Consider the following 14,762-nt stretch of genomic DNA (forward strand, 5'->3'; position numbering starts at 1 on the left):
GGCCGGATATCACCTTGTATGCTTGCGCTGGTGGTCTAGTACTAAAGTGGCTGGAAGCCGAGGTTGACCGGCCTCGGACCGGACATCGCCGGATGGGAGACTATGCTTCTTTGGGAGGCGGTTGACATGGTTCCGGAAACTTTGGCAATTTTGGTATTAGTCCTTTGGCACTTGTACTCTGCACTCTCCAAATACCGTTCATGTGATGTTTCTGCCATTTTGTCTCAGCCTTCGGAATTAATTATGTTGGAAAATGACTTGGGAGATGGCCGTTCGGCGACTGTTGATTCCATTGTCAAGGAACTCGAAATTGACGGTCACAAAGTGCAGAAAATCACGAACCACTTTGTCCAACAGATGCGTATGTACCTCTTCCATATCTCCAAGTATCTAACTGACCAGACCTATCAGAGCATGGTTTAAAAGCCAAGCATTCTTATCAGATACCTTCCTTTGTCACCGAGATACCAATCGGTCAAGAGAAGGGATTGGTTCTCGCTGTTGATCTGGGAGGTACAAACTGTCGCGTTTGTGCTGTGAATCTACATGGCGACTCTACCTTTGATGTGTTTCAAAGAAAGCACCTTATTCCTCCCGAATTAAGAGTAAATGAAAGCTACAAGCCTTTGTTCGAGTTTATCGCATTGAAGATTGGAGACTTTCTACATGAATATGCGCTCGAGATTCGGAAGGGGGGTTTGAAGCAGCAGACCTTTAATCTGGGATTTACGTTCAGCTTCACTTGTGAACAAACTTCATTATCTCAAGGCACACTTGTGCACTGGGATAAAGGATGGGACATTCCAAGCGCTGTAAATCAGGACCCCTGTTCTTTACTGCAAGCAGCGATTGACGAAATTGCGTTGCCAGTACGAGTCTGCGTTTTAGCGAATGATGCTGTTGGCACACTTCTTACAAAAGCATATACAGCGAAGAAGTCCGACGCCACATTGGCAGCTATCATCCTGGGCACAGGAACCAACGCTGCGTATGTCGAACAAACCTCGAATATCCCAAGGTTGGGACTTGATGAAAAGACAAAGGGGGATGGAGTTATGGTCATCAACACTGAATGGGGATCCTGGGACGATGAACTGGCGGTTCTTCCTCAGACGCGGTTCGACAAGCTGATAGACCAGAGCTCTTCTGACCCTGGGTGTGGTCTGCTAGAGAAGATGGTCTCTGGTATGTATCTGGGCGAGCTATTGCGATTGATGCTTTTAGCATTGATTCAAACCGGGGAACTCAGCCTTGTCCTCGATGCAAATAGCCCTGCTCATCGACACATGGGCATCGAAACAGCATTATTGACAAGGGTCTCTGCATTTGCTGCAGAGGATACGCAAGGAGCACTGGTGTACGTGATGGGAACCCTGATGGCGAAGGATGTGACGATACAAGACTTGCGATTATTGCAGACGCTCGCGAAGGGAATTATCACAAGGTCTGCTCGACTAGTCGGTGCAGGCCTTGCAGCAATTCTTATCCGGTCTGGCAGACTGCAGCCAACAATGACGACACCGAAGACGACGACCATAACGCAAGCGCAAGAGGTAATCACAAAGTCTACCAAGCAACAAGAAAATAGCGCAATATCCTCATTCGTCAGCTTCATCAAAAGCCTCTGCGGCTGCATAGCGCCCGACTCAGAACCGTCGCTGCCCACGAGCAAATCATCATACGAGTCAGATGAAATGGTCAACTCGGCAGTCCTGATGGAAGAGGAGATTAATGTTGCTGTCGATGGCTCGCTGTTTGAGTTTCATACAGAGTTTGAGGAGTTGATGCGTGGTGCACTTAGAGATGTTGCAGAGGTTGGAAGGTTGCATGAGGGAAGGATAAAGATAGAGCTCACCAAGGATGGATCGGGGACGGGTGCTGCTCTGATTGCGGCCGTTGCAGGTTGACGATACTCTAGTGTTCGAGTCTATTAGGAGCTATACAATGAGAGACAACAGCTATGTCAAATATACATCATAGTTTAGAGCCTGACCCTTGTACTCTTGACCGCAAATGCTCTCGTGGCATCTGCCGGAGTTCTTATACACCTTAAGATTCTGCCCGTCAAAAGCTTACCTGATAATAAGGTTTCCATCTTGAATTACACTTTTCAAGCACCATGACTCCGATGCTCACACGGGGTCAAAAGCTCACATAGGCCACGGCTGCAGTAGGTAACCCTCGTCTTTCATCTGCTGAAGCGTATCGTCAACCCCTCGCACAGTAGAGAGGACACGTCCCTGTGACTCAAGATATTGATCCCCTGACTGGATGTCATATACTCGAGCCACACGATCAACCTCACTAAGATGATCGGGTAGCTTGACATGACCCAAGTCGCGTGTCGTGTACCAGTACTCCCACGCATCATACCCCATCTCGAGACACCTGTCACTAACCTTGTCTAATGTCTTCTGACGCTCGTGAGGTAGACCTGGATTGAAGTTGCACCGCAAGACGCTTGAAGACTGGTTGACCAACTGCATAACGGCCTCCTCGAAACCAGGTTCTGAAGCATACGCAAACTTGCGTGTCAAGCATCGAATTGCTTCATTCGATTCATGTCTTACTAGACCTGTTTCCAGACCGTGCTCCCAAGCCCGGACACGAGCAATGCTACCATGGACCAGCTGCTCAAAAGCTTCCGTACAGAAATCTGCATATGGACCCGAATCCAGTTGCAAAGAGAAAGAGTTGGAAAGAGTACCGGCATTAGCCACTGTAAGAGCATCGAGTAGCCAATATGACAGGTTCGACACAAAGCTCTCGCCGATAGATTTTGAGGGCAGCCCCCGGAGAAGACAGTTTTGAACAAGCCGTATGGGTGGATATAGATTCATCATACAGTCGACGATGCTAACGCGACGTTGTACCTTCAAGTGGGTGTTCTCCCTCAGCAGAGGAATCAGTCCGTGGCCATGAAGCGACACGATATTGACTGCTGGAAGGTCTTCGTGCAGACTTATCGTGCGGAGCTGCTCGCGTTGATGATATGGCAGTAGTCCCACGAACCGGATAGCGGCAGCAGCGGCGGAGAACCGAGCCCTCTCGCGAATGCGGAGGTGAAAGTCGACTGGAGGGTTCTCATACTGGTGAGGGTGATGAGTGGTACCTACGGCATCTATAAGGTCCTCCATGAACTGATGATCATAAGACCAGGTGTCGGGAAGTGTCCATAAAGTATCAGGGAGGCCGAGCCGTTCCAAAAAGATGGAGAGCTGTGGCCACGAGGGAATCGCCCAGCATTCAAGGCCAAGCTTCATATGGAGGAATTCCTCAGCTGGATGGGTGTCGCGCCAATGGGGTAAGTGCATGTACACGCGGTTGGCAAATTCCTTTGGGTTTTGGTCGGCGATAAGCGCTAGGAGCTGAGGTAAACAGCGATGGAATTCACTCGATGCAGTGTCGTCCCAATTGTTGTAAATAGAATCCCAGAATCGGAGGTGTGTTCCTGACACGTTGCGAAGACACCTTTCTCTTTGATAAAGCCAGGGTCTTTGATCGGCATGAGCATAGCCACGATAACCCGTCGGCGAGTGGTACATGGGCTCCCATATCATTTCGCGATAGAACACTTCTGTAAGGCCGCATGTGGATTGTTGCACATCGTCCGAGGCATTCGCGTTGTGTAAGGCTTCAGCAGAAGGGGGGTCTTCGCCATCGTGCCAAAAGCGAAAGTGTTCCCTCCTTCCCTCTTCGAACTTGGAGCGAAAACTAGGGAATTCCCCTTCAATCTGTTCGTGCATTTCGGTGGTGATGAGGTGACTGAGGTGCAGGACAATGTTCTCTTGTAGAACGCGGTAATAGGTAGCTGCAACATTGAAGCATGCCGCTAGACTGCGCCAGTCCTCTCGATAGACAGTTGAGAAATGAACGTTGTTGACGGTTAAAGGGAGCTGCTTACAATCATCTGCAATCGAGCGACATGTGTACATAAGCGAAAGATCGATCGGGGTACTGTCGGCAGCATTCCTGAGCTTGTCCGACTCGACGTCGTAGGCGTACCCTCCCTGGACTTTGAAGTATTCGGCAAAGATTTGCTGCCTCAACTCCGGAGGGAGGTCAGTGATATCGCGTTTGGCCGACATCTTGGATGAGAACCCGCAGGTGAAGAGAAGAGAGCGCGCCAGTAAAGGATAGTAGTCGGCTTTGGAGGGGCAGAATGCTGGAGATGATGGTGGTGCTGACCATGGAAAGAAGAGAAAGACGAATGACGTTATCGGGGACGCGGGGTCCTTAAGTACCCAGGTCACAGAATTTTAGAGTTATGGAGAATGAGTCATCAACACAAAGACAGCCAATAGAATCAAGTCACACATCAGACATGGTCACACTGAGAAGGGACAGTAGGTTTCGTCGTTGCATCGTTATTGAGAATCTAGCTTCCTCGACTTCCAAGTTGACCCCTCGGGCAGGTCAAATCGCGGGCTCAATCCAATTGGTGTCGCCCACAGCCACTGAACTCTAAATATCGCCAACACACCTACTGAGATAGTTAGTTTGATGTCAAAGCGCGAACACGAGATTGGACTTACTGACCCACGCGCACATAAGGCTGCTGTGCCTTGCGCAGCAGCCTTCCCTCCCTCCCTTCCTCCTACAACGACCCCGGTCTGCCAAGAGACAGTAAGTCAGCCAACCCCTGATCCCTCCATCAGTCAGCATAGATTCAACCAGCATAGGATAAATATCATACCTACCCGTCGCTCCGTGTCGCTAACCTGTTTCGTAGCCATGGAAATCCCTGCCAAGAAGATTAGTATGTAGATATCCCTTGTATATGTACTAGACATACCGGCCAAGCGTTGCAGCATTATGCCCATAGAGGACTACTACCGTGACGATGGTATACGCCTGGAAACCACAGAGATCGAAGCAGCCCTGGAGCCGCTGAACTGGGCCTCAGACATATCACAGGCCGCCTTGGACTTGGTCCTCAATCCCGCTTCTGACCTCCTCACACACAGGGTCACTAGAGCAGTGTTAGTCAGGCATCATAGAGGAAGGGAAGATATTGTTGGCTACTTACATCTAGCTGCCTTCGGCTGCAAGCTTCTTCGGCTGATCTGGCAAGACGCAGACGCAGACCGCGCCTTGTTCCTGATCACCGAATTGATGGCATTGGAAGAGCTAGCTAGGAAGATGGCCGCGAAAGAAGACCTCGATGAGAACGAGGACAAGTTCCTCGAGATGATCAACCTATGAGATTGAATGAGTTACCAAGAATATGCAAAGTAACAATGGGGAGGGAGTACTTACCCGCGCCGCTGGACTGACCGCCATATGTGGTTCGTCAAACTGGAAGAGCAGGTGAGGACGACGGTCGCCTACATGAACAGGCCATGACTAGAAAAGTTAGTATCCAAGCAAAAAGAATGTTACTCTCCGATGAGCATTACACGAACCCGGCGTCATGGTCTGAGACCACGAGTGTACGACTGCAAAACACAGACAGCGAGGTCAGCCCGAAGCTGAAGAGCGAGAGAGTGTGGTAAAAACTTACTGAAATCGGAGTACGGCGTTCTGGGGGGACTGCTTGAATACTAGAGTTAGCGTGGAACTCAACTTCAAATGGGGACGTGGGATCGCGTGATGACTCATACAAAATTCGGGCGTTTAAGGTTTCCTGAAAATGGTTAGCAAAAGGACAATGTTGGAAAGCACAGGGCGTGATGGTGGGGGTCGTGGCAGAGGAGATAACCTCAGTTGGTTGGGATGGGAGGCAGCGAATGGAGGGTGAGGATCATTGGAGTGATGTGGGTGATCGTAGGTAGAATGACTGGGGCAAATGAAGCCAGTGGATGCGAACTGAATAGTTGGAAGGTAATGGAACATACTGGAAAGGAGACGTGTTCGCGTTCTGTGCTGCTAAGTGAAAGTCAAAGGTCAGTAAAGTCCAGGCAGAATATCCAATCGCACAGAAAACTTACTGTTAGAGAAAAGTTAAAGTCAAGGTCGCCTCAGCCATAGTCTCAATTGATCCAGCCACAAGACCGAAGTCACATGACCTTCTCAGCCTCAACCACAGCCACAGCTGGCGTAAAGCAACGCAGTGTTTCAACAATGACTCGACCGAGGGCTCCATCGCGTTTCAAAGCCTATCCTCACCGACCAGCATTTCCGGCGAAAGAGCCCAAGGGAGATAAATAATCCAACAGGAGACGGAGAGCTCCGAAGAGCGTTAAAACTCAGAAGAGTATTAACATATGCGGTTGACTGTGTCAAGCCGACATCATCATTCCCTGTGTATGGATGTGTAATGGCACCTCAAGGTTGAGGCTACCTTCGAAAAAAGGTGAGTTCTCCCGGACCATATCGTACTGGGCGAGCGGGAAATAAACCATAGCCCACTGAGTGGTTACCTTGGCATGGGTTGTCAAGAGCGTCGTCCATTGCATTCGCCCGACAACGTTGATCAACTTCTGTCTATGTATGTCCAGGTCTGGACAATGGAATAACATGTGGAAGACGTTCTGATGCCGGTGTCCGCAATGACAGGCCGCACGTATAATCCCCGTGGGTGGAGGTGATGGTTCAACGGCGGGCGCAGTCGCAACATCAGATACCGCTGGAGTGGAATTCGTGGAATTCGTGATTGGCGTTGTAGCCGAATGCGTAATTGAAGTTAACGCTGAACTCACAGGCGATTGTGATGGCGAAGCACTAGACGCCGGTGGTGTAGTAGGTGCTGTCGTAGAAGGAGTGGTCGATGTCGACGCTTCCCCAGATAATTGCGCGGGCGATTCTTGATCGATGGCTGCAAAGGAAACAACTGGATATGTAACCTTCATGTCATGCAATGGGCCATTGAGACCGATTCGCTCCGTGCGCAACTCCAACAACAACGTACTCTCCGCTCGCTTCATGTTCTTGTAGTACTTGAGACTCTCAGGACCCCAGTCCTCCTCCAGGCAGACAGGTCGGTACTGGGAAGGCTGCTTGTCTGCTCGTTGACGGCGATAGTCGTCCCACAGCTTGGCATTCCGCACTTCAGACTCCTAGAACGCCTGCGCATTGATCGCCTTCTTACGGCTGTCTCGCACACCCCAGACTGCAAGAAACGTCTCCTTGTCCCCGCCCTTGTCGTCAAGCAGAGTCTTAGCAGCCCGTTGAGCCAATCCTCGTGCCTCGTCGTCGAGGATATCCGAAGCGATGGGGTTGTACTGCTTCCAAGACTTGGGCGTCTTAATTCGCTGAGGCACGTAAGGGTGCTGCTGCAGAAAACCAAGGGACAAGGCCCGCGCGGCCTGAGCCCTCTTGTAGAGGTAGACTTCGATGTTCGGGATGTGGAACTCCTTCTGGACGACCTGTCGCGCCGTGTTGCCGAAGTAAGCCGTCACCGCCTTAAGAGCTTCGTAGTGGATAGACTTGAGCCTTTCGACCTGAGTCTTCAGAGAGTAGGGCAGCCGCGCGCCGGTCGGGGTGTAGAAGAACCAAGCTTCACAAGCATAGGCGAAGATGGGAAGAATTTTACCCAGGTAGAACTCCCTGGCCTGCTGAACACCTAGACCCCACTTTCGTCCTGAAACGAGCCTCAGGTGCCTGGTGCTGCTGCGTACCTTCTTGTGAATGTTGTGAATGTGGGCCTTGAAGGTCAATTGAGGATCCAGTATCACACCCAGGACCTTGTTCTCGTTCTCCTTGAAGCAGTCCTTGTTACCCAGAACGCCATCGATGTCCGGAAGCAGCTCGCACATTGGTCCCTTCTCATTCGGACTCTTGAAGTGTGTAATGCTGTACTTGGACGGAGAGAAGGTGAGACCAGTTTCCGCGGACCATGGATCGATGACCATGTCGTGGATCTCCTTCAAAGCCTGGCAATTCTTCGCATAGGATTGAGAAATAGCGACAATGTAGGTATCGTCGACGTAGGAGAAAGCGAAGAACTGGACGCCGAAGACCTTGTAGGCGTTGAGCTTCCTTAGCAGAGGAGCGGCGACGAAGAAAAACAGGATTGGCGAAAGCGGCGAGCCTTGGGGAATGCCGATGTTGATGCGAAAAGCGTCGGAGATGGCCTGGGGGATCTTGAGTACGGTCCAACGATCAGAAAGGAAGGAGGCCAACATGTGAATAAACCATGTGTCCACGCCAAGCTCAGCCAGCGTTTTCAGAAGATCCTCACGATTAACGCCGTCAAAGGCTCCTGAGATGTCCAAACCCATCATGGAAACCCGCTGCCATAATCGCTTGTACTTGCGCGCCATCTTCCTGTTCCAGTTCCGATGGACTACGTGCAACAAAGTCTTGATAGCCTGTGAGGTGGATTTCCCTGGGGCACCGAACTGGGTCTCAGGAAGGAGATTGTGGTGAAGAGCAAGCTTGGAAAGTCGCGTAGCCATGATCTTCTCAAGTATCTTGCCAATGCTAGATAACAAAGCAATTGGACGCCAGCTCTTCACAGAGGAATAGCTATCCTTTCCGTCCTTGGGGATCATGGTCGTCATGGCCATCTTGAACGCCTCGGGGAAGTAATTGAGCTCAAGACAGGCGCGGAAGATGACGGTCAGGTAGGCTGCAATTATCTCTCGACCTAGCTTGAGAGCTTCAGCAGGGATGAGATCGACTCCGGGTGTCTTCTTCTTATTCAGGCCGCTGATGATCTTCTTGATCTCCGTGTCCCCCAACGACTTATCCATTTGAAGGACCTTGCGATCGGGGGGTAGATCTGGCAAAGGAACGACTTCTGGCTTGTCATTGTTGGCCCATATTGACTTTGCCATCAGATCGATCTTGGCCTCGGGAGTAGAGTGCTTCTTGCCGTACAAATTGGTAAGTGCGGGCATGCTCTTGATAATTCGTGGCTGCGATCGCACTTTGCCAATTTTGGCTGTCTCCCAAGTCCCGTTTGGAGACTGCCCAACCTTATCAATAAAAGCGTTCTCCTTGTCCCTATCACGTTTCAATGCTTCGTGATATTTTTGTTGTGCAAGGGAGTTTGGGATGGTATGGGCCGGGGCTGGGGCAACACCATTACCATCCGTAACCCTCCGTTCAGAGAGAGACATTGGTTTGTCGGTGGGTGGTGGGAACGCCAAACTCGTTGGGACAGTCCTGTTGATGGCATCCATTATTGTTGTCATAACATGCTTGAGATGTTCTTCGATAACCGTCGGAGTGAGCTTCAGCTTCTTCAATTCCTCAACGTCGAGTTCTCTTTCCAAGATCTCGTTGTACTTCTGCTTGTCCGTATCATCGTAGTGGAATTTGAGTGTATCGTCCCGTTCGACTTGCAGATCGAGGATGGTTCGTATCGGATGATGGTCGGTTTCCGGCCAAGGATTGTATGGGTTGCGTGAGCATGGATTCTTGTCATTCGTCGCCTCCGGTGAGGGTGGGAGAACTGAGCAGGACTTGACGGAGCTCTTCAGTGAGGAGCTGACAAATGTGAGATCGATGCATGAGCGAACGGTGCGGTCCTTCTTCTTCGCGAAGAATGTCTCGGTACCAGGAACTGTGACCAGATCCATATCGCGAACGTGCATACCTTCACTCAGCACCTTCCCGCCACCTGAAGCCGTCTCGGGATCCCCTCGGTACAGTGAGCCGGACCAGGACGGGTGGTGGAGGTTCAAGTCACCCATCACAATATCACGTCCGGATCGTGTGGTTGTTTCAAGCAGTTCTTCGATATGCTCGACAGTCATGGCCTTATCCGGCTGATTGGGGTTGTAGACAGAATGGATGGCGAGATCTCCGCCATTATCTCCAAGAGCAAGGTGTAGAGTGGCAACCATGCCAGCATTCTTCCCCTCATGCCACTCAACGTTCCAAGATTCTCTTGCGATGGACTTGTGAACAAGAAAGAATACTCGAGCCATTTTGACCGGAGACCCTTGAGGTTCGTCATCGGCAGGAGTCGAGGATTTGGGCTTCCGACCTTTATTTCGAACCTTCTTGAGGTGTCGATTCGGGTCGTCTGGGTTGTCGCTTTCAACAAGTGCGCGATCAGCCTTCATCTCGAGATGGTATTGCCCTGTACTCTTCCACGGAGCCCGCGTGGAAGCATCGCAACCAATGATGATGTCGGCATGCCTGTTGGTGGATCCTTGGAGGCCGAGAAATAGCTTCTCTCGACCACGAGAACCCTTGAAGTTGGCTTGATCGAGGACAAGGCGCCTACTGCCAGAGGCCTGGTTCACTTCCTTGTGCTCGAGTCGAGCGGCACGAGTCGCCCTGGCAGCTAGCTTGGCTCTGGGTTTGTTCCCAATAATGGAAGATGTGGTGGTATATGGTGGTGGTCGCAGGGAGGATTGAAATGGAGCGAGAGCGTTCGGAGGACGAATGAAGGTTCGAGGACCATTCTTAAAGCGGATTATCATGGTCGTCTCATTCAATGAGTTAGCAAAGAGCTCCAAAAGTGGATTGATACATGAGATGATGCTTACTGTGAAGTTGCCGCGGTGTAGCAGCAGATGTGTTTCTTAATCGAGTTGAGGGAGATAAACGGTGACAAAAGAAAGCTTGTGGCCTGTATACCAATTAGTTTGAGCCTGGAAGTGACGTAGGGTAAGCTGAAGGGAAGCACTGGCCGGCAGTTCGTAAGGAAGTCTGGGGTAGTGGGGTAGGCGCTTAGGTGGTGCCGCAGTGGTAGGAAGAAAGATGTCAAAGTGATAGAATCATGAAAGTCGTAAGAAAAAGAAATGGTAGTCGTAAAAGAAAAAGAGGACAAATGATTGTAGAAAAATGAGAGTAGAAGAAACGAGACGCTCCAATAGAGACGTAAAAAGAAAGTGGTGGTCATGAAAAGAAATGCATCGAATGATGCGTGATATATAGGATAAAGAAACAAGAGTTGAGTTGGGAAAGCACGCTATATTTAACCTAATTCCTATGATGGACAGTGAGCCTGCCTTGTGGATTCCAAGTCATACAATCGGAGAGGGAAGAGACTCCGTCAGTCAATGTTGTTGTCGCCCTGTGTTTGTCGCTCTTGCCAAGTCAGCTGGCTTCCCATGGAGTTCGGAGTTCGTGATACTTGCAGTGAGTAAACGTAAGCATCATGTCCAGCCCTCGCCAGTAGCGTCAGCCTCGGACGTTCGGTATCTCTTCTCCCCGGCCTCGATCGACATGATCCCATACCGTTACCAGCACAATATGGTCATTTGCCAAACCGAAGGTCGCTAACCTGAATGTTTCGCGAGATTATTGTCCCATGCTTGGATGGATCTGTGATGATGGGGGACGGTCTAAATTTTGTTGAGTTTATCTGGTGGAGACCTGCGGTGAACCGACGTATCCCTGCAGGTGTTCGTTCATTGCAGGGTGCAGCGGGTAGCCTAAGCCACTATCAGGTTAGTACCAACGCCATTGTTACAGCGCTATTAATATAACCTTGCAGCTGCCGATCAACTATTATGACGTCGCAGTAGGTGATGAGAGATTGAGTAATTGACTCCAACACTGAGATGGACTCCAAAATACGTCCGCTCTTCTCGGGTGACCTGAGTTTCCCTGGCGACATGTCCAACAGGGTCTTTGACATTCGCCGAGAATTGTCGGGATCTGCCTATCTACTGACGCTAGGCGGGACATGTATGTCCGTCCTCGTCTCAGTCTGTCAATCTGCTGTAACGAGAGTATTGTGGCTTACAGGATCGTTGGAAATAAGAGTATGATATAACATCTAGGAGAGTCTTGACTCTTTGCACAACACATCTCAATCAACCTTCTTTTCTTCACTTCTTCTATTCTACCTTCTCAATATGTCATTTCTACCATCCTCTCAGACTACCATGGACTCAACAGAACCTGCGGTCAATTACCCCCCCGGCCTGGAGAAGCTGTTCATAACCTTCTTCGCGCCCTTCATGGACGAACTGCGGCAGTTACGCCATTGGCAGGAGCAGCACAGCCAGCAAGTAGCACACCTCCAGTCACTGGTCGACGAGTGCAACATCTTGGCCCACGAACCTCGACCAGCTGAAGAGACGAAGGAGAAACTCGAATCTCTTGAGCAAAAGCTGGACAAGCTCAGCTCCCGTCTGGAAAGCCTCGGGGTGGGAACTTCCAACTTTAGCGGTGGAGACGAGACGTCGCTCCTCATGAACGAAGTCAAAAGCCTTCGCGAGTATGTCACCGACTGCATGGGTGACATCCAGTCTCGCCTTTGTGCCCTGCGTGAAGACCTTCCCGAGCCAGAGGAGCACAGCATCCAAATGAATATCAGAGATCCTGCTGATAAAATTGATGGCATGACAGTACAAGAACGTCTTGACGCTGTTCGCGAACTGGGCAACGCTTTCGCCGATGTCATATCTGTCAAGTACTACAACAATGGCGACCTAATTACTCCCTATGCAAACCGTCGCGAGGAATGTTTTCTCCTCCTTCATTTTGGCAAGTTCGAATCCGAACTTGATGCTCGGAAGGACATGAGTGGAGTTCGCGAGGCCTTTGAACTCACCGAGAAGTCCACTGTCAAGCCTCCAATTTATGTGGTTGAGATTGAAAACGGTTACCAGAGGGGAGCAGCGATACCTGGCGTGTCCTCACAGGCAAAACTGGAAAGCGTTGTGGACGGCGTCTTCCCTTATGAGATATACGGTCATCTGAATGCCGTGTCTTCTTACAACCGCTGGTATCTAGAAACGGAAAGTTTGCAGATTGTTATGATGCTCGCAGAGACCACTGTGAAACTCAACAATGGATACCACAAACTCATGTAAGTATTGCTTCTCCACCCTTTCAACACACCCAAGTTACTGACATATCGTTTCAAGCCCTTCACTTCGTCAGGCGAGACCCAAGTTTTGTTATAGATGCGGGCAACCGGGTCACAAGAAGAACGAGTGCACTCATGATGAAAGGCACTGCATGAAGTGCTCCGGTGACCATGACACTCAGAATTGCCCTCTCACAGACCGGAAGACCTTCATCTGTTCTAACTGCTGGGATACAGGCCACGGGTCCTTTTCTCCATTTTGCCCACATACGGCATCGGTGCAGGAGCACCACAGGGCAAGGATGTTTCGCGAAAATGGCCCTTGCTGGGCAAGAATGAATGCCGCTCCTCGCAAGCGTGGCAGACGCTCCAATGCTGAGAAGGCTCTGAAGGCTGATTTGGACCTGAAGCGAAAGAGGGTGGACAACGAGGGTAAGGACGAGGGTGTTGGTCAAGGACTATCTGAGGAGCAATCGGCCTCGAAACGTCCCAAGAAGCAAGATGGTCGCAACATCGAGGACATGTTCAACATTCAGATCAAGAAGTCTATCGAGAAGGCGAAAACAAACGGTGAACCTTCCTCTTCTCAGGCGACTGTGCCATCAAGCAGCTCCCAGGGCCAAACCTCGTCTCAAGACACTGTTGGTAGCGCAGCCAAGCAGGATGACAGCAGGAAGAGGAAGCGCGAGGACAAGGGTAAGAGTAAGGGCAAGGGAAGATCAAACGACAATACGAAGCCCACCGACAGTGAGGAGATGAAGGCGACTTCTCAGCCTGTGATTCCAACCCAAACCCAGGCGGTAGCGAAATCCCAGACCACGTCCGTACCTCCTCCTCAGCCAACAAGTGCGGAATCCAACTCTACGCCACCTCCACCTCCACCATCCGGCTCTAGCTCTCGGTCCAAGAGGAACAACCGAAAGCGCAAGGAGGCTGACAGGAAACAGGCGAAGTCGGGCGAGGCAGGTGAGGCTGGATCCACGGCTTCAAGCGCTGGAACAGGCCCCCAGGCAGTTACGCTTCCTTCGGCGACTCTCCCATCATCAGTCGACCATGCGAAGAAGAAGAAGGAGCGTAAGGAGAAGCGGGCTGAAATGAAGCGCAAGCTGGATGAGTCGAGGCCACCAAGCGTTCCTGTGCCAGGAGACGCAAGTAATGTCTAATTGCTGTCTTTTTTTTTTTGTTCTTTCTTTAACTGTCTGTGCTTAACATTGCACGTTTACATTCCGTTCTTTTTTTACCTTAGTATTTTTTTCTTTGTTTGTTGTACAAGTCGCTCTTCCTCTAAGACTTTGTATTCCCTTTGTCGCATTTAGATAGATACTAGGATTAAATTATTTTTCTTTATGAACCTATCTACTAAATAATGGTCTATTTTGACTGTCTACCATACATGCTATTTGGAATTTAAATCGCATCTTCTGTGACGACAGCTGTATATGCAAGGACATGCTCTTCACCTTGGGCTACAGCGGCAGTCATAACTTGGGATCATACTAGTGACTCTTCAGTGGGCTATAGGGGGTCATCACCGAGGTATAGGCGATGATTCACCACTCGCCAATCAATCGCCTCGAATCAAGTAATAAAGATCGGACGATTCAGCAACTGCTATTACAGCTGTTTGTTAGTAAAAACAAAACCCGAGAGGTTTGAAGCTGCAATTAAAGCTGTAGCTTAGAGTTTAAAAAAGCTAAGCGTCTGTGGCTGAAGCATGTGGCGGCCCGCTTGCTGTTGATTGGCTACAGTGGGGCTGTGGCGGAACAGGAGGGGCAACCTGGGGAATGAGGGGCAAGAGCGGGAGCTCCATCCAGCATCCATTGTTTACATGTTGTGAACCATCAATAACAAAGGTGATAGTGATGCCCAGGAAACCGGCTAATGCAATCCGCCTTGGTCGGAGCTTGATGCAAAATACAGCTCGGGAAGTTAAACTTCCTAGATCCTGAGGCTACAAGCATTTGATTGCGTGGTGTGTGTTAGTTCAGGTAAAGATAGGAAAGAAACTAATGTCGTTCTCCCGTCACTTACAAGGCTTAAAGAACCGAGATGAAAGCGACTCCACTCCCACGAACCCGGTTGCGGTAACCGATCGACAAAA

General features: G+C 50.3%; 3 protein-coding genes across 3 annotated transcripts; 2 read left to right on the forward strand and 1 right to left on the reverse strand.

The window, feature by feature from the left end:
* Nucleotides 1–185: 185 nt before the first annotated feature.
* Nucleotides 186–1,903, forward strand: B0J16DRAFT_291687 (uncharacterized protein; the record flags this gene model as incomplete). The annotated part of the gene is made up of 2 exons (XM_046124294.1): nucleotides 186–361; nucleotides 412–1,903. Coding segments are annotated over exons 1-2 (1,608 nt in total), but the record flags the coding sequence as incomplete, so codon positions are not given.
* B0J16DRAFT_348029 (uncharacterized protein) lies at nucleotides 1,904–4,181 on the reverse strand. Its single transcript, XM_046128657.1, has one exon. The coding sequence runs from the start codon at nucleotides 4,086–4,088 to the stop codon at nucleotides 2,151–2,153; it is 1,938 nt and encodes a 645-aa protein (XP_045980580.1). The 5' UTR covers nucleotides 4,089–4,181; the 3' UTR covers nucleotides 1,904–2,150.
* Nucleotides 4,182–11,702: 7,521 nt separating this feature from the next.
* B0J16DRAFT_374953 (uncharacterized protein) lies at nucleotides 11,703–13,824 on the forward strand (the record flags this gene model as incomplete). The annotated part of the gene is made up of 2 exons (XM_046130642.1): nucleotides 11,703–12,661; nucleotides 12,720–13,824. The coding sequence occupies 2 exons, from the start codon at nucleotides 11,703–11,705 to the stop codon at nucleotides 13,822–13,824; spliced, it is 2,064 nt and encodes a 687-aa protein (XP_045980581.1).
* Nucleotides 13,825–14,762: the final 938 nt, after the last annotated feature.

Source organism: Fusarium flagelliforme (genome assembly GCF_020744385.1).
Source record: "Fusarium flagelliforme strain FIESC 12 MPI-CAGE-AA-0113 chromosome Unknown B0J16scaffold_6, whole genome shotgun sequence".
In the NCBI taxonomy this organism is placed as follows: Eukaryota; Fungi; Ascomycota; class Sordariomycetes; order Hypocreales; family Nectriaceae; genus Fusarium; species Fusarium flagelliforme.